General features: G+C 45.0%; 1 protein-coding gene across 7 annotated transcripts; it reads left to right on the top strand.

Moving 5' to 3' along the window:
* The first annotated feature begins 1,361 nt into the window (after positions 1–1,361).
* On the top strand, positions 1,362–19,608 carry LOC139576135 (polyamine-modulated factor 1-binding protein 1-like). 7 transcript variants are annotated; one of them, XR_011675069.1, is made up of 12 exons: positions 5,081–5,218; positions 6,409–6,570; positions 6,660–6,827; positions 7,025–7,192; positions 10,931–11,074; positions 11,408–11,470; positions 11,572–11,681; positions 11,776–11,850; positions 12,942–13,035; positions 13,173–13,243; positions 17,098–17,330; positions 17,895–18,030. XR_011675069.1 is itself a non-coding variant. In XM_071401845.1 (12 exons), exons 3-12 carry the CDS (start codon positions 6,660–6,662, stop codon positions 18,189–18,191), a joined length of 1,320 nt encoding a protein of 439 aa, XP_071257946.1. In that variant the 5' UTR covers positions 5,081–5,218; positions 6,409–6,570; the 3' UTR covers positions 18,192–19,608. The 7 variants fall into 7 exon arrangements, 5 of the variants coding, with proteins under 5 accessions (XP_071257950.1, XP_071257946.1, XP_071257947.1 ...); XR_011675068.1 differs by lacking the exon at positions 17,895–18,030 and adding an exon at positions 17,481–17,610; XM_071401845.1 differs by lacking the exon at positions 17,098–17,330 and adding an exon at positions 17,481–17,610 and having other exon boundaries at positions 17,895–19,608.
* Positions 19,609–23,833: the final 4,225 nt, after the last annotated feature.

The following is a 23,833-nucleotide window of genomic DNA, read 5'->3' as shown; positions in this document are numbered from 1 at the left end:
GGCCCTCTTGTGAAATAAGATGTTTAACTGGCCAGGAGAAGAGGGATGGGAGCGTCTTAACCAGCACCTTGCCAAAGGTCTCCTGTTCAGTCAGCCGTCCTGCCGCTTGGAGTGCGCCCGCCGCCTGCCAATAGGCATTAGGGAGGATTTAGTAATTAAGTGATAGGCTGAGGACTAAATTGGGTGTTTGTGGGCTGGCGAGCCACCCAGAGGTCCCCACAGCCATGCAGATAGGGGATTCTAATTGCCAGGGATATTGATCAGCCTGGCGAGGAGGGGATGCAGGGGATTCACAAGCCATCGATTTGCTGTTACTGCGGCTGCCTTGTCAATGGGAGAGGGAGGTGAGCACTGAGAAGGCTCTGGGCCCCCCCCTCCACACACACACACTCAAACACACACTCACTTCTGGAAGGGCTTTACCCCTCAACCCCCGCCCACCTCCTCTCTATATCTCTCGTTCTCTCTTTTTCTTAGACTGTCTAAAGGTGTTGCTTATCGGATGGGTATTGGTAGAACATGTCCCTAGGGAACGCCACCTTCACACTCTGCTCTACGTACAGTATACGTTTCTCCTTCACACTCTGCTCTATGTACAGTAGAAGTTTCTCCTTCACACTCTGCTCTACGTACAGTATACGTTTCTCCTTCACACTCTGCTCTATGTACAGTAGAAGTTTCTCCTTCACACTCTGCTCTATGTACAGTAGAAGTTTCTCCTTCACACTCTGCTCTACGTACAGTAGAAGTTTCTCCTTCACACTCTGTTGGTGTGTCCCTCGTTCCCCTCCTTAACGCGTGGTATGTCCCTCCCTGGGCAGGCGAGGGCTTTGACGCTTGGCTGTGGTCTGAGTTAATGTCTCAGGGAGAGAGGGCGCGAACCGGGCCTGGAATTTGATTAGCTGCTTCACCTGGCGGTAAACAGGCCATGGCCACCCCTCACACACACAGCTCTGATCCCATCACTCACGCCCCGGCGCCCCATCAGCCCAACGCTTGCCCCACTACACCATGCCACACCGCAAAGCACCGCACAGACAGAATTAGTGCAACGTCCTCTCATTAAATGTTCATGCTTGCCTGCTCAGATTAAATCTGACAGACACAAACACACACACGCATTACTCTCAAATGAGCACGTTTTTCGCATTACATCACAAGATAAATGAAATTCCCTTTGATTTTGAAAATGTGAACAAGAGTGAAAACAAAGTTTACAGCATGTGGGGGGTAGCGTTGGCAGAGAGAGGTATCAAACATGCCAGTTTGAAAGTAGTGGTCGTTTAAAGACTGGGAGCCCCTGACTGAGGGTGTGGCTGTGTGTGTGTATCAGGACCCAGGTGGAGAGTCTGAAGGAGGCAGGGGAGAGCAGGCAGGCCCAACTCAGTGCTTAGCAGAAGGCCAACACACACCAGCAGAGGGCTCAGCAGCTGGAGGCAGAGCTGACCAACCCCAAGGACACACTCAGGACTCTACAGCAGCAGGTAAGACCTAACATTAACACGTACAGCAAACCAACCAACAAGTTCCAACAAACAGTGTCCTGAAACGACAACACCTCCTCTACCCTGAGTCATTTAGGGCCTGTTACACTAGAGCAGGTATTCCCAAACTGGGGTATGTGCAATGTGGTCGGGGGTACACCCCCCCCCCCCCCCCCCACCCCAAAAGAAACTGTCCATTTTTATTTTCCATTGGGGCTATACATTTGGTTGAGTTTTTCTTTTGACTGAATAGCCTCGTTTCACTACCAAAAATACAATTAAACCATCTAGTGTTCAGCAAAATAACAACACAATGTCAAATACAGGTAGCCTAGTCAAATAATTAACATCCAATCACATTAACCGTTACTCTCTCGTGGGAATTCCACTAACGGTCCGTAGCTGCTGCTCATGTTGGTATCTGTACTGATGGCGCAAAAGCCATGACAGGGAGACATAGTGGAGTGGTAACGCCCGTGCAAGCAGTTGCTCCCGACGCCACTTGGGTACACTGCAGCATCCACAGAGAGGCTCTTGCTGCCAAGGGAATGCCTGACAGCTTGAAAGACGTTTTGGACACTACACTGAAAATGGTTAACTTTATTAAAGCAAGACCCCTGAACTCTCGTGTATTTTCTGCACTATGCAATGATATGGGCAGCAACCATGCAATGCTTTTACAACATACAGAAGTGCGCTGGTTATCAAGGGGCAAAGTATTGACAAGTGTTTTTGAACTGAGAGACGAGCTTAAAGTTTTCTTTATTGACCATCATTTTCACGTCTCTGACCGCTTGCATGATGACGAGTTTCTCAGACGACTGGCCTATCTGGGGGATGTTTTTTCTCGCCTGAATGATCTGAATCTAGGATTACAGGAACTCTCCGCAACTATATTCAATGTGCGGGACAAAACTGAGGCTATGATTAAGAAGTTGGAGCTCTTCTCTGTCTGCATTAACAAGGACAACACACAGGTCTTTCTATCATTGTATGATTTTTTTTGTGTGCAAATGAACTCAAGCTTACGGACAATGTCAAATGTGATATAGCAAAGCACCTGAGTGAGTTGGGTGCGCAATTACGCAGGTACTTTCCCAAAACGGGTGACACAAACAACTGGATTCGTTATCCCTTTCATGCCCTGCCTCCAGTCCACTTACTGATATCTGAACAAGAGAGCCTCATCGAAATTGCGACAAGCGGTTCTGTGAAAATTGTATTTAATCAGAAGCCACTGCCAGATTTCTGGATTGGGCTGCGCTCAGAGTATCCTGCCTTGGCAAATCGCGCTGTTAAGACACTGATGCCCTTTGCAACCACGTACCTATGTGAGAGAGCCCTCACTAGCATGAAAACCAAATACAGGCACAGACTGTGTGTGGGAAATGATTTAAGACTGAGACTCCAATACAACCCAACATTGCAGAGTTATGTGCATCCTTTCAAGCACACCCTTCTCATTAACCTGTGGTGAGTTATTCGCAATTTTCAAATGAACAAATAAGGATTTATATGTAAGATGGTTAAATAAAGAGCTAAATTATTGATTATTATTATATTATTATTTGTGCTCTGGTCCTATAAGAGCTCTTTGTCACATCCCACGAGTCGGGTTGTGACAAACTCACACTCGTTCTTATGTTTAATAAATATATTGTATAGTGTGTGTGTAGCAGGCTTAAATTGATGGCAAAAAACAACATTTGAGAGTGAGCTGACCCTGGTGCTAGAGGGGGTACACAGCTGGAGGTTGAATGTTTGAAGGGGTACGGGACTATAAAAAGTTTTGGAGCCACTGCACTAGAGGAACAGTCTTTTAACCCCACTTCGATACCAAAGTGAATTAGTCGTATCAGGTTAGGAGACTGATGTTAAGGTTAGGAAAATGGTTAGGTTTAGGGAAAATGCTCTCCTAACCTGCCATGAAAATCACTTTGTATCGAAGTGGCGTGAAAAGAGGGTGTTGCATTACACTAGATCAATATATTGATTTGGGATAGCTAATGACCCAGTAGCCTTGCACTTGACCTTTCCTACTAACAGTGACTTTGCTGATAACTTCTTTATTGAGAATTGTTTTGTTTTACATTTTTATACAAATAATTTTTTATAAAAAAAATGTACCCCCTTTTTCTCCACAATTTTTATCTTGTCTCATCGCTGCAACTCCACAACGGGCTCGGGAGGTGAAGGTCGAGTCATGCGTCTTCCGAAACATGACCCGCCAAACCGCGCTTCCTAACACCCGCCCGCTTAACCCGGAAGCTAGCTGCACCAATGTGTCGGAGGAAACACTGTTCACCTGACGACCCGAGGTTAGCCTGCAGGCGCCCGGCCCGCCACAAGGAGTCGCTAGAGCGCGTTGAGCTCCCCTGGCCAAACCCTCCCCTAACCCGGACGTCGCTGGGCCAATTGTGTGCCGCCCTATGGGACTACCGATCACGGCCAGTTGTGATACAGCCGTTAGACCGCTGCGCCCCTCGGGAGGCCCTTATTCCATTTTTTTAAAGGAACTCAGTCTGGCTTTACGCTTACTCTCGGAAGTTGTAATAGTAGAATGCACAAGGTGCAATTTTGAAATTGGGTAGTGCATCATCAGTTCCTCTTGTCATCTTAGTCATTGCATATCTTACAGCTATTTATAACTTGTCAGAAATGTCCAGATCAACTAGCGCATGTCAGCTAACATTTTTTTATTTTGTTTTTTTAGCCGATATATATTGTTGAAATTTTTTGGTCACTCAAATATGGCATGAATACACATTAGACATGGCAAAATGTATAGAATTGCAAGAAAATATGCTTTAAAACTGCAAAATGGTCTTTACACCCCATTACAAAATGTGTAGAATTGAATGAAATAAGCTTTATGTCACACCCTGATCTGTTTCACCTGTCCTCGTTATTGTCTCCACCCCCTCCAGGTGTCGCTTGTTTTCCCCAGTGTATTTATACCTGTGTTTCCTGTCTCTCTGTGCCAGTGTATTTATCCCTGTGTTTCCTGTCTCTCTGTGCCAGTTTGTCTTGTATGTCCAAGCCTACCAGCGGTTTTCCCAGTTTCCTGCTTTGCCTTTTTCACCTTTTGCTAGTCCTCCGGGATCTGACCCTTACTTGTTTTCTGGATTCCATGCCCACCTGCTTGACCATTCTGCCTGCCCTGACCTCGAGCCTGCCTGCCCTTCGGTACCTCCTGAACTCTGAACTGGTTTTGACCTTTTGCCTGTCCACGACCATTCTCTTGCCTAATCCCTTTGGATGTATTAAACATCTTAAACTCCAACCATCTGCCTCCTGTTTCTGCATCTGGGTCTCGCCTTGTGTCATGATACTTTACACCTGCAAAGTTCTCTCCACCAACAAGAGGGGTGTGAACCGTTTGTCATGAACAGTGCCTGTGCCCATAGAAATAGACGTGGCGGGGGCGCGGGATGTTCCCCAATGCTGGAAGGGGGGCCCCCCGAGTGAAAACGTTTGGGGAACCCCTGTGCTAAATGACTAAAATGTAAATGGAGCCTAACCTTAGAATATTGCCTGTAAACGTGTGGTCGGTTGGTTGGCTGTGTGACTGTGGTTGTCTCTCTGTGTTCCAGCTGCAGGAGCAGGCTGATGCCAGCCGGGCACTGCGGGCAGAGCTGTCCCAGGAGCAGACCAGGCTGCAGGAGAGGAACCAGGGAGCCAGGGAGAGAGAGAGAAACCAGCTCAGAACCAACCTGGAAGCAGCTCACAGCCAGGTAGAGTCAAACACTATAGTTAATCAATAAGGCACCTCGGGGGTTTGTGGAATATGGCCAATATACCACGGCTAAGGGCTGTTCTTATGCACGGCGCAACGCAGAATGCCTGGATACAGCCCTTAGCCATGGTATATTGGCCATAAACCACAAACCCCAGAGGTGCCTTATTGCTATTATAAACTGGTTACCAATGTAATTAAATGTTTTGCTATACCCGTGTTATACGGTCTGATATACCACTGCTGTCAAACAATCTCCATTCAGGCTTGAACCAACCAGTTTATAATAATGTAAATACAACTAGCACTCAACTAGACATGTGCAGTCAACAACTCAGCACTCAACCAGGTGCTTTCACACACATACTAATGTATCCAAAAGCTAGTGCTCAACTAGAAATATGCAGTCATTAAATTCACACATATTGCAAATGCATGTCACACTCACACAACAAATGTTCATCATAATGTAGTGTTTGTCTGTTGATTTATGACTAAAGGCAATATCCCAACACAAATAATTTAGTGTCAGTGAACGTCATGAATTAAACCTGTGCTTGCTGACAGTTAAAAGTTTCAAGAGGCATACATGTTGTTTTTCCATTCATCAGGAGAGCGTCTTCTCCTCACATAGTGTCTGACTGAAGCCTGGCTACACTCATCTACAATCCACTCAGATTCCCCCTCCAGCCATGCTCGCAAATTGAATTCGTTTCCGTCTCTGAATTTGTGTTTCAAAAATAGGAATTATTTTTTAACCCCAAAGGAAGCAAGAGAAATGAGTCAGATCTGCACACGTCATGAATTTAGTGAAATAATAGTTTTCCACCAGCCAAAGGGATACAAGCCTGAAGCGCGGCAATTTACCAACTGTTCAGCTGCTAGGAAATTCAATTGAAGCACATAATTCATATCTTTAGAAAGTTAAATCAATCTGATCAAAAAGTTTCCCACTCAATTACGGCCTGAAATTAATCTCCTTAATCCCAATTTAAAATCTGTCATGCATATAAGTGCAGATCTCTCATCTATCTGCCCATCCATGTGACTTAATCCTGGAACAGAGAGCTAAAATGGGGCTGCGATTGTCAGATTTAGTCCCATCTATCTTTGAGCCTGATATACACACAGTGGCACACACACCTGATGGGAGCTTTGATAGGGGTGAGTCTGCTGTCTGTCCTACAGCTGAGGGAGCGGGAGAGGACTGTGGGGTGCCTGCAGGAGCGTGTGGTAGAGCTGCAGAGCACCACCTAGAGGCTGCAGGAGGAACAGACAGCCTGCCAGGCTCAGCTGCGGCAGTGCAGGAGGGAGCTGGAGAGCAGGGAGGGCCAGAGCCACAGCCAAGAGGTCAGAGGTCACAGTCACATACTGTCCATATGTTGAGTGTATTTTGTGTGTAGTTTAGGACCCATGTTCCATGTGTGTGTTCTCTCCAGATGAGCGTCTTTCAGGAGACGGTGTCCAGGCTGAGGGAGTGTGTAGAGGAGGCCCAGGCCAACAGCAGGCAGGGGACCAGGGACACAGCAGCAGCACAACACAGCCTCAGAGAGCTGAGACTGGAGCTGGCCTCCACCCAGGCTTCCCATAATGAGAGCATGGAGCTGGTGCGTGCCCTGCTTACACACTGGTACTCTGTCAGGCATGTATTGAAAATACTGATGTTAAAACAATAACATCAACTCTCAACTTGTTTTAGGTTAATGAATGTGGAGGAAATAATGTGTAGTGGGACTAGCAATGTATATTTTGTGTGGATGTTTGTTTTGTGGTGTGTGGCTGTGCGTGTGGTGGTACTGGTCAGCTGGCTGAGCAGAGTGGTGAGGCTGCAAGTCTCTGTAGTGAGCTGTCCCGCCTACAGCAGAGGAGCTCCCAGCTGTCAGAGAAGAGAGGGGGCCAGGAGGAGAGGACCAGGCAGCTGGCTGCAGAGCTCCACAGACTACGCACTGCCAGCAGACAGTCACTGGATGAGGTGAGAGAGAAGGATCTACACATCAACATTTCCATTCATCCTCATGGCAATTAACCAATAACCATTCATTTCATTGTCAATATCCAATAACCACTGATCTGGTTCTAGATCAGACACTGCCAACCATTAGGTCATGGACCAGATAGCCTCACATTAAATCCTAGACTGTTACAGCCTGTAGCCAACCACTACACCATCACATGATTAGAAGTGTGATGGCTCAATCTTTCAACCTTATGTGTTGTATAATAGGAAAGGGGGTTATCTAGTGTAATATATACCCAGGGCTGGAAATGAACACTACACCCTTAGAATGCCTGGTCATTAGTGTGGAGCACACAGCCCCTCTGAAGTAGAGACTTAACCTCCACAGGTCGCGCTGTACACTAATTGACCACTACAGGAGAGAGCAGGTTCTGTTGTAGAGAAAAGAGGTGTGACTTGTAGCAGTGCCCTTTCTGTGTGTGCGGGGCTGTATTCCTAAAGCTGATTGGATAATGAGACCTTTCTCCCAGACCCCCATAGATTCTGCATGTACAACACACACACACACACACACACACACACACACACACACACACACACACACACACACACACACACACACACACACACACACACACACACACACACACACACACACATACACACACACACACACACATACAGTTGAAGTTGGAAGTTTACATACACCTTTGCCAAATACATTTAAACTCAGTTTTTCATAATTCCTGACATTTAATCCTAGTAAAAATTCCCAGTCTTAGGTTAGTTAGGATCACCACTTTATTTTAAGAATGTGAAATGTCAGAATAATAGTAGAGAGAATGACTTTCTGCTTTGATTTCTTTCATCACATTCCCAGTGGGTCAGAAGTTTACATACACTCAATTAGTATTTGGTAACATTGCCTTTAAATTGTTTAACTTGGGTCAAATGTTTCGGGTAGCCTTCGACAAGCTTCCCACAATAAGTTGGGTGAATTTTGGCCCATTCCTCCTGACAGAGTTGGTGTAACTAAGTCAGGTTTGTAGGCCTTCTTGCTCGCACACGCTTTTTCAGTTCTGCCCACAAATGTTCTGTAGGATAGAGGTCAGGGCTTTGTGATGGCCACTCCAATACCTTGACTTTGTTGTCCTTAAGCCATTTTGCCACAACTTTGGAAGTATGCTTGGGGTCATTGTCCATTTGGAAGACCCATTTGCGACCAAGCTTTAACTTCTTGACTGATGTCTTTAGCTGTTGCTTCAATATACCCACATCATTTTCCTTCCTCAAGATGCCATCTATTTTGTGAAGTGCACCAGTCCCTCCTGCAGCAAAGCACCCCCACAACATGATGCTGCCACCCCCGTGCTTCACGGTTGGGATGGTGTTCTTTGGCTTGCAAGCCTCCCCCTTTGTCATCAAAACATAATGATGATCATTATGGCCAAATAGTTCTATTTTTGTTTCATCAGACCAGAGGACAATTCTCCAAAAAGTACGATCTTTGTCCCCATGTGCAGTTGCAAACTGTAGTCTGACTTTTTTATGGCGGTTTTGGAGAAGTGGCTTCTTCCTTGCTGAGCGGCCTTTCAGGTTATGTCAATATAGGACTCGTTTTACTGTGGATATAGATACTTTTGTACCTGTTTCCTCCAGCATCTTCACAAGGTCCTTTGCTTTTCTGGGATTGATTTGCACTATCGCACCAAAGTACGTTCATCTCTAGGAGACAGAATGCGTCTCCTTCCTGAGCGGTATGATGGCTGCGTGGTCCCATGGTGTTTATACTTGCGTACTATTGTTTGTACAGATGAACGTGGTACCTTCTGGTGTTTGGAAATTGCTCCCAAGGATGAACCAGACTTGTGGAGGTCTACAAAAAAAATTCTGATGTCTTGGCTGATTTCTTTTGATTTTCCCATGATGTCAAGCAAAGAGGCACTGAGTTTGAAGGTAGGCCTTGAAATACATCCACAGGTACACCTCCAATTGACTCAAATGATGTCAATTAGCCTATCAGAAGCCTCTAAAGCCATGACATGATTTTCTGGAATTTTCCAAGCTGTTTAAAGGCACAGTCAATTTAGTGTATGTAAACTTCTGACCCACTGGAATTGTGATACAGTGAATTATAAGTGAAATAATCTGTCTGTAAACAATTGTTGGAAAAATGACTTGTCATGCACAAAGTAGATGTCCTAACCGACTTGCCAGAACTATAGTTTGTTAACAAGAAATTTGTGGAGTGGTTGAAAAACTAGTTTTAATGACTCCAACCTAAGTGTATGTAAACTTCTGACTTCAACTGTACATACAGAAAAAGTTTGCAAAGACACCAACATTTAAACACAGAGTTTTGCTTAGAGGAACTGCCTCACATAATAGCCAAAATATAAATCACAGTTTAACTGAGATACTCATACAGTACAGAAATGTAGTAACACGTTTTCAAGTGAAAATGTGAAAATGTCTAAGAGGCTTTACGGTTCAAATAGTCTAAGCATTGTGTTTGTATTGTGACAAATCCGAAGCACTTTGTTTGTGTACACAGGCACATAAGAGCTGTGTGTGCTTGCTCTGCAGTGCCAAACCTCTCTACAATGTGTTTGTATGTGTGTTTAGCCGAGGGCACATCTCTGTGGCTCATCGCTGTGGTCTCACGTCATCCTCCTTAAGTGCTGTCAATGTTGCATGGTAACAGCGGCGTTCTGCCCTCTTAATTGGTTTAGGAAGAGCATCCTTGTCATTTTGCGGTCAGCAAACTCCGCCAGAGAAAATGAAGTGTGTGTTGCACCCTCCCCGCACAACCCATCCCACAAAAAATAATGATTATGTGCAGCTGTGTGTGTGTTTGTCGGTTTTTACTTTCCACTTTTAGAAATAATTGCTGGTTGCTCGGTGGGATCAGAGGAAGGGTATAATGATTGTCTCTGGCCGTGTGGTATGGCTGGGTTCTGGGGAGGGCTGGGGGAGAGCAACTCATTTCACACACCTAAATGTGAGTGTGTGTGAATGTGTTAACATTAGTGTGTTTGTACAGCATGTAACCTGTTTGTGGTGTCTATGTGCTTGATGTGTATCTACATACTGTACGTGTGTGTGCACGGCTGTCCTTTTGCACGGATTAGCAGATGAACACAGCAAGAGGATGACCAGACTGGGGTTGCGATGCTGTCACACAGGGGTTAGGGGGAATACAGAGCTGCAGTACTGCAGTTTGGAGCCTCCAGTCAGGCTCATCCCCACTCACACACCACTTTAATTGCCTTTGCTTCTTTCATTACATGTATTGCCTCTCCTCTGCATTGCGTGCTCCCTGGACTTGTGGAAAGGTCATTGTGGTGGGGATGTGAACACTGCGCAGCCTCCGTGTGTCCCAGCCAGGCAGAGGATAGGGCAGGGGATGTGGCTATGGAGGACTGGTTACTGCTGGCCTTCACATTGTTCCTATAAAGAAAAACTTGTATTTTATGTTGACCAGTTCTTTGATGTAGTGGCTCAACATGACAGGACAATGTTACTAGAAGGAGATGTTTATGGAGGAGTTCACTACAATGTAATTAACTAATGAACTATTGTTTCCCAGTTTCCTACCTGGGCAGGGTTATGGGAAACCCTCATGAATATACATTGCATGTTGCTGTGACTCATTGTTCATCATTCATTTAAAAGGTCCATCAGTTTTCAGAAATGACAACAAAAATTATATTAGGAAATGCCAATGACAGGTATCATCCCTCTCCCACCTAGACTCGGTCCTGTGAGGGCAGGCTGGCAGAGCTGAGTGCCCAGCTGGGGAGGTCTCAGCGCTGGGGCCAGGAGCAGCTGGTAGCCCTGGAGGAGGAGGTGGAGATGGCTTCTCTCAGGGAGAACTACCATGTCAAGGTGGCCCAGGTCAGACACACACTTACACAATGGGTTCTGGGGACATTCTGGTAGGGTTTATGACTAAGGATAGGAGGTTTTGCTGACCATGTGACCTGATCAGGAAAAACTCTGGGCCCTTATAATAGCCTTACCGCCTAACTGTGTAACTAGGCCCAAAGTTTTCCTGATCAATTGATGTGCTCATGAAAACCTCTTGGCTCTAGTTATGACACATATCCTCACACTTTGCACTGGCACAGAAAGGCCAAACAGCATAGTTAGTAATCACCTCTCAATGGAAAATGAGCTGCATAGCCATTAGGATGTGCAGTAGGGGTTTGTTCATGTGTCTCTGTTCAGGTGGATGCCTTACACTCACAGTGCGATTCCATGGAGCACAAGTACAGCACAGCAGCTAATGAGGTAGTGAACCCTTAAAACCTCCAGATATGTCAGATAGACACTGTTAGAGTTGTAGACTCTCATTACCTGCTCTCTCTCTCCCCCCCATTTCTCTGTCTCAGATGGAGGTGTTGCGCCAGTCTCTGGGTAATGCTCGTTCAGACAGTTCTCTTCTACACAGGGAGAGTGAGCTGGTGGTAACCAACGTCAACCAGTGGGTGAAGGAGCAGAAGTAAGAGCATACCTAACTCCACACACTGATGCCCAGTCACATTCTACTCTACATTCACTAAGCAGCATTAACCCTGTCTTAACCCTGTCGACAGGCAAGGCAATGAAAAACTGAACTTCAAGATCAAAGACCAGAGCAAAATGATCATCCATCTCACTGCAGAGAAGGAGTAAGAGCTCTTCCACACACATCCAGCCTACCCTGTTGTTCGACTAAATTGTGCTATGCTTAAGCAATAAGGCCTGAGGGGGTGTGGTATCTTGCCAATATACCATGGCCAAGAGCTGTTATTAAGCAAGACGCAACGCGGAGTGCCTGGATATAGCCCTTGCCGTGGTATATTGGCCATATACCACAAACCCCCGAGGCACCTTATTGCTATTATAAACTGGTTTCCAACGTAATTAGAGCAGTAAAAATAAATGTTTTGTCATATCCGTGGTAAACGGTCTGTTTATAAACTGGGTGGTTCGAGCCCTGTATGCTGATTGGCTGACAGCCGTGGTATATCAGACCGTATACCACGGATATGACAAAACATGTATTTTTACTGCTCTAATTACATGGTAACCAGTTTATAATCGCAATAAGGCACCTCGTTGCGTCGTGCCTAAGAGCAGCCCTTAGCCGTGGTATATTGGCCATATACCACACCCCCTCGGACCTTATTGCTTAAATATACCACGGCTGTCAGCCAATCGGCATTCAAGGCTCAAACCACCCAGTTTTTAATTATGATTAGGTCCCCATGTTTAGAGCACTGCAAGTGTACAGGCGTTAGATGGCTTTAGATTAGATGGAGCAGGGAACATGCTATACTTGTAACGGCTGTCATCTGGAGGAGAAGAAGAGGACCAAGGTGCAGCGTGGTAATTGTTCATCTTGTTTAATGAAGGTGAACACTCAAAATACAAAAAACAACAAATGTGAAAAACCGAAATAGTACTGTCTGGTGCAGACACACAAAGACAGAAAACAACCACCCACAAAACCCAACACAAAACAGGCTACCTAAATATGGTTCCCAATCAGAGACAATGAATAACACCTGCCTCTGATTGAGAACCATATCAGGCCAAACACAGAAATAGAAAAACATAGATAAACAAACATAGACTGCCCACCCCAACTCAAGCCCTGACCATACTAAATAAAGACAAAAACAAAGGAAATAAAGGTCAGAACGTGACAATACTTGTGAAATAAGTGTAAATGGAGCCACCCGGGAGTTGTGACCCGGTTTATTAACTGTGTGTCCAGTCACCTGCAGAAGAGTGTGGAGGGTCTGCAGGAGGAGATGAAGAGGCTGAAGGCTGAGCTGGAAGAGAGCAGGATTGAAGCCGAGAAGTTCAGGGTACGTACCATACACAGTTACACACACTGGATAACACTGTCAGACCTCACATTTACAACCCTGATATACTGTAATATAACACCAATTGAAGAGCATTGTTCCTTTCTATTGAGTAATGTCACTTGTTTTTGTATCAGGCCTCTCAAGCCAGTATGAGTGGCCAGCGCAGTGCCCTGACCAGACTTCCCGTCCAGCTGCTCCACACAGAGTGAGTACTGTACTACTGGCACTGACCTGAGACACTGGATCAGTGGGCTTGGCTCTAGTCCATCCCCTGGCAACTTCCCAGTTCTCCAGGAACAAGAAGCAGCAGGTCCATAAGAGGCTAATGACTACATGTCCTCTAAATCCTCACTAGTTTCTTTGCTGGGGCTCTAGAGACAGCGTCAGTGACAAAGCAGTGACTTCCAGGACTGAGTGAATTCCTCTCTGTGTTTCTAGAGTAGAGCTGTGAAGTGTTGGTGATTGTTGCTATTGACCCATCTCAGACAGTATTGGTTAAGAGCGGGAGCCCATCTGTAACTCATAAGAGCTATTGGCAGCCATGTTGATTTCTGTTGTTCTGGGATTAGCATCTGTGTTTCTGGGGGCTAATGGTCCGTGTCGTCCGGCTGTGAAATCAGTGGCCTGAGAGCCTCTGAGAAGCCTGCAGATTGGTGTTTCAAATCCCCACCCCTTTCTAATGCAGCCCAGCCTGTCTCAGCCACTCTCTCCATCTCCAAGAGTAGAACAGTTTCGCTGTTCCGAGTTCCCCCTCCGCACCCTGGGTGACCCCCACTGCAGTCTCCTCACGCCAGGGCCCAGACGCCACCGGCCCTTCCTGCCCCACAGGACCACTGCAGCTTGTTAACACCGAAGATACATTTGTGCAGTCAGGCGGGAAATCCTAGAGGTGGCTATGGACGGTGGTAATCAAAGGCCTGGTGCTCTGACACTGAGGACTGGAGGAGGGCTTAGAGATGACCTCTAGTCTAGCCTTCTATCAGGTTTCGTTCATCCCACCTAACAGAGGGACGGACAGACAGAGCCATCCAAGGACACGGTCTCCTCTCCTCTGGGCCAGTCATGTCTGTTTTCAGAAACTAGTCTAGACAGACAGACGTCACCCACACATTGCCATGGTACCGACTATATCTTTTTAAAATTTAACTTGCATTTTATATGGGATGCTGAGAAAAGGCGATTTATTGGTGAAATTGTGTTCCATATGGTTGTTTGACAGTTGAAGCCTCATTTTGCACTGCCTATACCACCTCGCTTTATAGTAAGCCAGTCCTGTGCTCACTGGCATTTCCCTGTAATGCGTTCCCGTCTGATTTCCTCCTAAATTGAAATGCGGTAAAGTTAGGGCTGATTGAAGGGATTACTTTTGGTGAGTGTGAGATAGGAGGAAGAGACTAGGCTGGTTGTGTGAACCCAATCAGAGCCCTGTGTTGACTGTGCTGATTAGAGGCTTGTAGTGAGTGGGATCCATTCTATCCCATCATTCCCTGTGTTTGCTCTGATAACGGAACCTCAACACTCATCATGTCCCTAACCTCATCCTCATGCTGTCACTTACAGCACACCACACTGATCTCTCTCAAACGTCTTATGCAAGGTGGGTAATGTACCAAAAGACCCTTTAGAACTTTAAACCTGCTTTGAAAGAACAGTTAGCATGCTTTGGGAAAAATTCACTGGTTGGCTGAGTGTTAAAAAAACATTTAAAAATGTGCAATGTGTAGTTGAGGAGCACTGAGGCATTGAGGATGGACATTGCTCTGGAGAGAGTACCGTACGCTAATAAGTGTGTGTGCGTGTATGCGTGCGTGCTGCCTGGCCTGATACCAATGGAGGGCAGATGCAAACTCAGCCTATAAAGGCCCACTGGATGACTGCGACTTCACTCAGCTAATGTTCCAGGACATCCAGGAAGCCTGTAGGGAGCTGGGAGAACACAGAGGAGCTCTAAAAGCAGCCGGAGGGAGGGAGGGAGGGAGGGGGAGAGAGAGCGAGAGAGAGTAAATACAAATAAATAGATAAATAAGTGAATGGCATGAGAGGAGCAGAGGGAACAGTCGTCCATTCTCGTGCACGCACCGCGTTTGTTTATTTATGGTGTCTGAGGGCCTGAGCAGGGCTGATGGGGGGGAGGAGGAGGATGCTGGGGAAGGACACTGGGCCTCTCCTTCCTTACGCATGCCTGGCTCTGCTCCCCAGCTTTCATTAAGTGTCATTACCAGGGCTTTCAGCGCTAGAGCCAAGCTGAGACCTGACATCCACTCCATAGATATGTGTGCATATGGATGGACTGCTGATCCTTCTTATCCGCTACTGAGGAGGGAGAATTAGGCCAGGGAGAGGAGAGGAGAGGGGGATGCAGCCATATCTGACTTTAATGGCCAGAATATAGCTATTACTTAAATGAAGGACAGTATTCATGCCTGATTTGTTGTCATGAATATGTCATACGGGTCGGGTTATCCACATTTTAAAGTGTTTGTAAGGGCCATGTACACTGCAGTGTGTTGTAGATCAGGATGACTAGGATGCATATCGATACAGTTACATATCAGGATATTCTAGTTGGCTGTACCTGCACCAAAACACCAGTATTTTTCATTCATCTTTTAATGCGGGAGCCCAAAAATAATCTGCACTTTTATTTCCATGACTGATCAAAACTCGTTTTCTCATGACTTTTGTCACTGCAGCAGACATATGGTGAGCAATACGATTGGAACATCAAATCACAGTAAAATCACAAATACCGAATCGCAACACATATAGAATCGTACATACGTATCGGCACCTAAGTATCACAATAATATTGTATGGTGAGATGCCGGGCCATTCCCAGCCCTATTGGCCAGTAGCAGAAATAAAGGCATGCAGCTGATGTGAGATGTGCATTTCCTTCTACGCGTGGTGTTCATTATCAATGTCCCTTTCCAGTTCACTTCCTGTTAGAAGGCCGGCTGATTGATGGCTTGTACTGTTTATTTGGATATCAGCGAATGAAATATTCATGTCGTACGCTTTCCCAAGCAGAAGTTATCTAGATGCAGCGTAAATGGTACTTGGGATTAGATTTTCACAGCAGATTGCTATTATTACAGGAGAAAAAGGTGAAAAGAGACTGTGTGAGCAGTCGTTTTCCTAGGAGGCAATCTATTTCTCTTCCACTCAGAGCACCGGAGCGCTGGACCAGGCTCTTAATGCGCGGGAGAGAAAGTGCTTTGGTCTGCAACCTTTCACACCTTCACCTCCCCTTTATGTGATTGAATAGTTAATAACTTTGACTTTCCTTTGAAAGCCTGTGACGTGGCTCCTACTGAACGGCCTGTTGTCTGGCTGACACACCTGCCTATTGCTCTGTCTGACTGACTGCCTGACTACATGTCTACTTGGCCCAGATGCCAGATTGTCTGATAGCCCACCTCTCTCCCACAAGCCCTCTCACTTTCAAGCCTGTCCCTCGCCCGAATTACCATCTAGCTTATCTGTCTGCCTGTACATTATCAGAATTTTGATGGAAAGGGGTTTGGATTGCTTACTCTTCTCTCCTTCCTCCCTCCCTCAAGACACACACACACACACACACACACACACACACACACACACACACACACACACACACACACACACACACACACACACACACACACACACACACACACACACACACACACACACACACACACACACACACACACACACACACACACACACACACACACACACACACACACACACACACAGGGAGCTCATTAGCGCACCCCGTGCTCACAGCTCCAGCAGAATGTGACCTTGCCTAATTGTGCGCCACGCTCATTTGTTCTCCCTGCATGATGTGGCGATTGCTTATTTATTCTCCTCAGGGCTCCTCTCTCACATTAAAATTATTGACTTATTTTATTCACTGCACATTTGGCAAGCTTTATTTGATAAGCTCATTTCCCTTGGTGCCCAAAATCCCCCCTGTTCCCATGTTTTAAAAGTTCTAATGTTCCCAATGCAGATTATTATTCATACTTGTGATTGTTTCTTTGTCTAATTATCTGTGTTGGAATATTTTAGCATCTGTGAGCCTGTTTATCCCAGCGGACTGAAACGGCACAAAAGGGCACAAATTAACGATGCGTCTGGAATAGCCGAGGAGCCAGTTGTGTACACAAAGCTGGCAGACGCGGTCAACAAGAAGCTTAACAGGGATTGGGACATCGTGGAAGGTTTACCAAAATAAGCAGACTGAATTTGCATTTGGTTCGAGGGCTGTTGATGAACAGAGCCATCAGGATTTGGTCCATCAGGTAATGAGACAGGCTCTGTTTTGACGTGGATATATGCAGCGAGGTGTAGCTAAACTAGTTGTAGTCAATAGAGGGCATGGTTAAGGTGGGTAGTGCAGATCCACTCCATTCTGACCCATTGACCACCATCAGCCCTCTCCTCCCCTACAGTGGGGAGACCCTCCCTGCCCCAGACCAAGAGGAGAGTTCTAGAGAGACTCAGCAGTTTAGAGAACAGAGCCAGTACCAGAGCAGAGACGGAGACAAGCTAGCAGCAGGAGACCTGTTCAGTAGTGTACCGGTAGGTTAATACACTGAAATGGATATCAACTCACCAACAGAGGACACAGAGGGATAGTATTAGGTAGGGGAATGATTGGCAGTATTTCTGCAGTGGGAGGTGAATGATACCTCATGAGTCATGTATTAACAGTAATTCTCTGGATAATATTCATGATGACAAATATGCAAAGTTAAGGTCCATGGTGATGCCAACATACCAATAGTAACACTGAGCTCTGAGGCTGACTATTGACGGTATCTTATTTGAATAATCTGTTTCTGTCTGCCGCTGCTCTGTCTCAGATCTGCTCTGACTGCGACAGGAGCCTTGAGTGGCCAGAGCGACAAACTGTGGAGGAGGAGCTCTGGCTGCCAACCTGCATCTGCACTAGCCCCAGACGCAGCCTGTGTCTGACTGGCAGGGAGGGGGGGCCACGTTTGCTGCTGAGGTGGCCAGAAGAGTGGCCCTTAGGACCCTGGAACGCAGACCCCTGCCATGTGGCCACCACCGCTGGAGCAGACCCGCTCTCTCAGCTGGTACGGGCCACGCCCTACACATCTCAGGGAGGGACACTGGTGGGTGCTAGTATGAACCAGTGAGAAGGGAAGTACAGGTAGTTATTATAACTCAAGAGAATACAGCACACAAATATTTATGATTTTGTAGCTTGATAGATATGAATAAATGATTGTATTATATTTAAGATTATTTAATGACAAAATTAAACTTGAATAATTTAATGTCTTTGGTATTTCCAGTATATATTTTTTCAAAATCTTATCTTTGTGGCACAATATGTTCTCTTTCCTGTGTTCAACAGAAAATTTGTTGTGAATAAGTAGACAATCATAATGTAGGAGTAATGGTAAGAGATTAGAATCTTACCTGTATAGTATCTGGGTCCTTCCACCAGTTCGGTGCCTTTTTTAGAAGTGTAACTTGTGATTTCACAAAATGTTGACATTCTGTCCTAAAGAGCACATGTTCAACTTCATAAAAAACACATGTTGCCATTCCAATAGGTTACATTTAAAAAAAATACTATAGTTAGTGCCTATTAAGTGCCGAATAAAGTATCAGGGTTGACCGTATCAGGGTTGACGATCTCGTCTTAAATCAGCCATTAATCCTCTCGTGACAGGGGGAATGGAAGCTTGTGTGCAACAGGAGTGGCAATTGAATGCAAGTTTCACAAGAAGAAAATCGAATTGCTAAAACATTTCTAGCCTATCTATGGGTAACAGGGTTATTCGTGTTATGCTTGACCCGTTAGTTTTCTATCACAAAGCAGAAAATGGCCAAACAAGTTTTTACACTATGATTTGACTATTTGATGTTCAATGTTTCTTTTGAAAAATACATTTTAAATGAATAGTTTCACCATATTAAAACTAGAGGGTTGACCTTAAAATGAGGGACAGATGTAAATTAATCACTAATCAAATGAAATAAATATATTCTTCAGAACTGACTTAAAATACCTAGGGATTTACAATGATGGAGAAATGTTTGGATTAAGTGGGTTGAAGTCTTCCTAGAAGTGACACAGGGTTGGCAGAGGGACATGTCAAAATGCTGAATTTAGCAAGCCTTTATTCATATTAAAAATCGGATTCATTGAATTCTCCATGCGGTCTATATTAAAGGGCACTTCATTGAATAGAACAGGCTTTTAAAATCAATATTGGTGCACAACTCTTCGTGGAACAACCCATCTGACGAATATTTGTATCTATCCATTCAGGGTTTTGAGTTACATTTACATTTTTATAGAAACCTAGAAAGAATTAGAAAAAAGTGTCCAGCCTTTTATTGTGGTATGAGAAATAGTCCTGCTTATTTCTGAGGTTGTCAAATGAGGAGTTGATGTCTAGATCAAAGTCCTAAAAATGTATTGGGGTGGGGATTTCATGTTTTCAGTCACCTAGAGCAATACATCCTTGAGTTCATGTAAATCCTAATGAATTGTGTACTCAGAAGTCTTTGTGGCCAAATAAAAGTCTGGTTATGGGTTTAGATGCCTTTACAAGTGTCCCTTTGTTCTAGCACTACTCTATTCATCATGAGTCGGCTGTGTGAATCCAGGCATTGCTGCAGCTTTGAGAGCAACTCTGAGTTCCATGCCCACCAGCTTTCAATAACTGGGGATGTCGGAGCTTGACAGTAGAAAGTATTTTTTTCTGACTAGAAGAAAATAAGAGCCCTAAGCAATAGTAGATGAGCTGTTAGTAAGCACACAGTCCACTGGGAGAGAGACATGGCAGCATACTATACATAGTGCAGTGGAGAAGAATAAAACGGGCAATACTAGCAAGACTGGAGATTAGATCTTCATTCATTGATAGAGGTCAGTGGTTTTATTTTAACATAACGTTATATATATATAGACAAAAGTAAATTAAACAATTACATTTTATCGATCTAGTTAAACAAAAGTGAAATGTAATACTATTGTTTGCAGATATTAAAGATATCCCAACTATAGTGCCCCCCAATACAGTAATAAACCATGCCCATCATTGTAATGATCCACACCAGCATGCAGGGCGAACTTCAGAGGAGGTGTGTTCACAGGGAAGTTATGTGTCCTAAAGAGGCCCTAGTCAGTCAATGGGGTCGAGCAGTGGCTGTTGTTCACTGGCAGCCTGCTAGGATTAATCCCAGCCTTACAGGAAGACACCATCTTTTTCTGCCTTGGTCAGATCAATAGGCAACATTCTCTCCAGCACAGCAGTCAATACCCAACACTTAAGGTGTCTAAGGAAACTAAAGAATGCCAATAATTGTTATTAATGCCTAAGATTTCCCCAAGTACTGCATTTATAGGGTAATTCCAGTGTAACAGATATTCAACCAACATCACACACACAACACCAATGCCCTCCGGAGACGTATTGTATACATTTTAAGAAACCTATACACAAATACAAAGATGAAAAGAAATCTACAAAATGGAAGTGCATCCTTTTTTCAAATAAGTATAGTGTTTGTAACCTGATTTATAAATGGTATTGCTCTTTTGAGTCCGATACTATAATGGTACTGAGTAGTGAGCTACTGCACCATGCTCTGGGTAAAACCTTGGCCCGTTCAGGCCTTATGGAGAAATTGGTCACACTGAAATCCAATAACTTGCCCAAGGTGCTAGTTTATTCAGTATGCCTGATGTGCCTTTGGTATATTAATCAATACGGCCTGAGGTGTGGTATATATAAGCAATAAGGCACAAGGGTGTGGTATATGGCCAATATACCATGGCTAAGAGATGTTCTTATACACAACGCAATGCGGAGTGCCTGGATACAGCCCTGGGTGGTTCGATACAGAAACTGGGTGGTTCGAGTCCTGAATGCTGATTGGCTGACAGCTGTGGTATATCAGACCGTATACCACGGAAATGACAAAACATTTATTTTTACTGCTCTAATTATGTTGGGAACCAGTTTATAATAGCAATAAGGCACCTCGGGGGTTTGTGGTATATGGCCAATATACCACGGGAAAGGGCTGTGTCCAGGCACTCTGCGATGCATCGTGCATTAGAACAGCCCTTAGCCATGGTATATTGGCCATATACCACACCCCCTCGTGCCTAATTGCTTAATTATACCACAAACCCAGAGGTTCCTTATTGCTGTTATAAACCGGTTAACAACATAAATATAACAGTTAACAAGTAGTTTTGCGTTATACCCGTGGTATGTCTGATATATGCACAGCTGGAATGCTGTTTCAGCCAATCAGCATCCAGGACCCAAACTGCCCAGTTTATAATAGCATTTAATAAAATGTTGAACATTGTGTGTGTGTGTCTTTAATAGCAGGTGTTATTCCGGCCACATGCTGAGGAATGGATTTGTGTTGATTGTGGAGTGTTATGAAACATGATGACAGACATTAAAGAAATAGCACATTTTAATGCCTTTCTCCTTGCCTCCAAGATCAAGAGGATTTTTTATGAGAGCCAAAGAAAGGCATTGATTATTTTGTTTGATTGCTCAAGGATCAGAATTATACCTCTGCCACTTTGAAGCTGCTATGTCAGGAAGATAAAAAATAGAATTCTAGGCATTGCCTGCCATATGAATAAGATCGCATTACATACATTAAAATATGTAAATATGACCTTTCTCCCATCAACCCTACCTCCTGAAGTCCGTTTTTCATCTACTGTCTGTTAAGATTCCAGGAAGTAACAAAGAATACAACTTCAAAATTGACTTTACCATGAGTATCTACTCCAGCATGGACGTGGGCTGTCCTGTATGGATTTTGGAATTCCATCCAATTGTGTGTTAATTCATTCTGAAAGCACAGGGTCAGAGTTCACAGGTTTTAAATGTAAGCCATCGTCATTTCACAAGGCCTAAATACATACTGTACGTAGGTGTTACAAGGACAAGATCTCCCATTGGGTGGTCTGCAGCAGAAAGAGTAGGACCGCTTCAGGGAGAGGGGCCCTCGGAATTGCTTTTATTTCACCCAAGCACCACCACTCCACACAACAGCTGCTCTAGCAGTGGAAAGTGAAGGACATTAAACTCTGTGCATACATTCACTACCTCCACTTTCCATTGAAAACCACAAGTGAGGGGGGCGGGGGGTGTTCTAAATTCAATCAAGTGAAGGCCGTCCCCGGCAGGCAGGGACACAGAGAGAGAGAGGGGACGGATGGGGGAGATGAGGGAAAACTCAACTTAAGTTTCCACTGGGCCTGCTGGGCTCCTAATGCAGCCTTGGATGTAATTGGGTCCCAGAAGGCTGTTCATTATTGTGGCTGTTCATTATTGAGGCAACAAAACGGGTGGAAAGGAAATAAATGCCTCGCTCCACTCTGTGCCCTCCGCTCTGTCCCAGCGCCATTATGGGATTGGAGTTAATTAAAAGAGCAGTTGATGCCACTGTTTTCCTCATCAATCTCACTTGTGCTCTTATTACATTTGTAATGACAGTGGGGCTTGTCCTGGTCTGCCACACAGCAGGGGAGAGGAGGGGGAAGAGAGGGGGTACGAGGTATGAGGGACAGATATTTCAACAAATCTCTCAGCGGTCAACAACATCCGTTGAGGATGTAGGTGGGGGGTGGGTGTAGATACTGCAGTGCTGTGAGAGGAGGACAGCCCTCTTCTTCATTCAGGGATGTTGAGGCTGAGGACCAGTCTTTACCCCCTAATCCTGCAACTCCCTTGAAGGCCATTTTAATTCCTTTCATCATTACACAGACTTTCCCTGGAAACCTCTGGCAATCTCTGGTAAATAATGATGGAAATTTCTGTGGCATGGTGTTGCTGGACCTCCAGAAAGCCTTAGATACAGTAGACCACCCTATTCTATTCTACAAGCTAATGGCCCTAGGTTTTAACAGCATGGCAGTAGACTGGCTCAGGTCATATCTTTCAGGAAGGTATCAGAGGGTTGATGTCAATGGCACTTTTGTCTATTGCCAGGTTAATCAGCTGTGGAGTTCCACAAGGGAGTGTTTTAGGGCCCCTCTTCCTGTTATATATCAACTACAGTGAGGGAAAAAAGTATTTGATCCCCTGCTGATTTTGTTCGTTTGCCCACTGACAATGAAATGATCAGTCTGTAATTTTAATGGTAGGTTTATTTGAACAGTGAGAGACAGAATATCAACAAAAAAATCCAGAAAAACACATGTCAAAAATGTTATAAATTGATTTGCATTTTAATGAGGGAAATAAGTATTTGACCGCTCTGCAAAACATGACTTAGTACTTGGTGGCAAAACCCTTGTTGGCAATCACAGAGGTCAGATGTTTCTTGTAGTTGGCCACCAGGTTTGCACACATCTCAGGAGGGATTTTGTCCCACTCCTCTTTGCAGATCTTCTTCAAGTCATTAAGGTTTCGAGGCTGACGTTTGGCAACTCGAACCTTCAGCTCCCTCCACAGATTTTCTATGGGATTAAGGTCTGGAGACTGGCTAGGCCACTCCAGGACCTTAATGTGCTTTTTCTTGAGCCACTCCTTTGTTGCCTTGGCCGTGTGTTTTGGGTCATTGTCATGCTGGAATACCCATCCACGACCCATTTTCAATACCCTGGCTGAGGGAAGGAGGTTTTCACCCAAGATTTGACGGTACATGGCCCCGTCCATCGTCCCTTTGATGCGGTGAAGTTGTCCTGTCCCCTTAGCAGAAAAACACCCCCAAAGCATAATGTTTCCACTTCCATGTTTGACGGTGGGGATGGTTTCTTGGGGTCATAGGCAGCATTCCTCCT

This window comes from Salvelinus alpinus, chromosome 5, assembly GCF_045679555.1.
Source record: "Salvelinus alpinus chromosome 5, SLU_Salpinus.1, whole genome shotgun sequence".
Classification (NCBI taxonomy): domain Eukaryota; kingdom Metazoa; phylum Chordata; class Actinopteri; order Salmoniformes; family Salmonidae; genus Salvelinus; species Salvelinus alpinus.
This window is presented reverse-complemented; position numbering and strand designations above follow the sequence as displayed.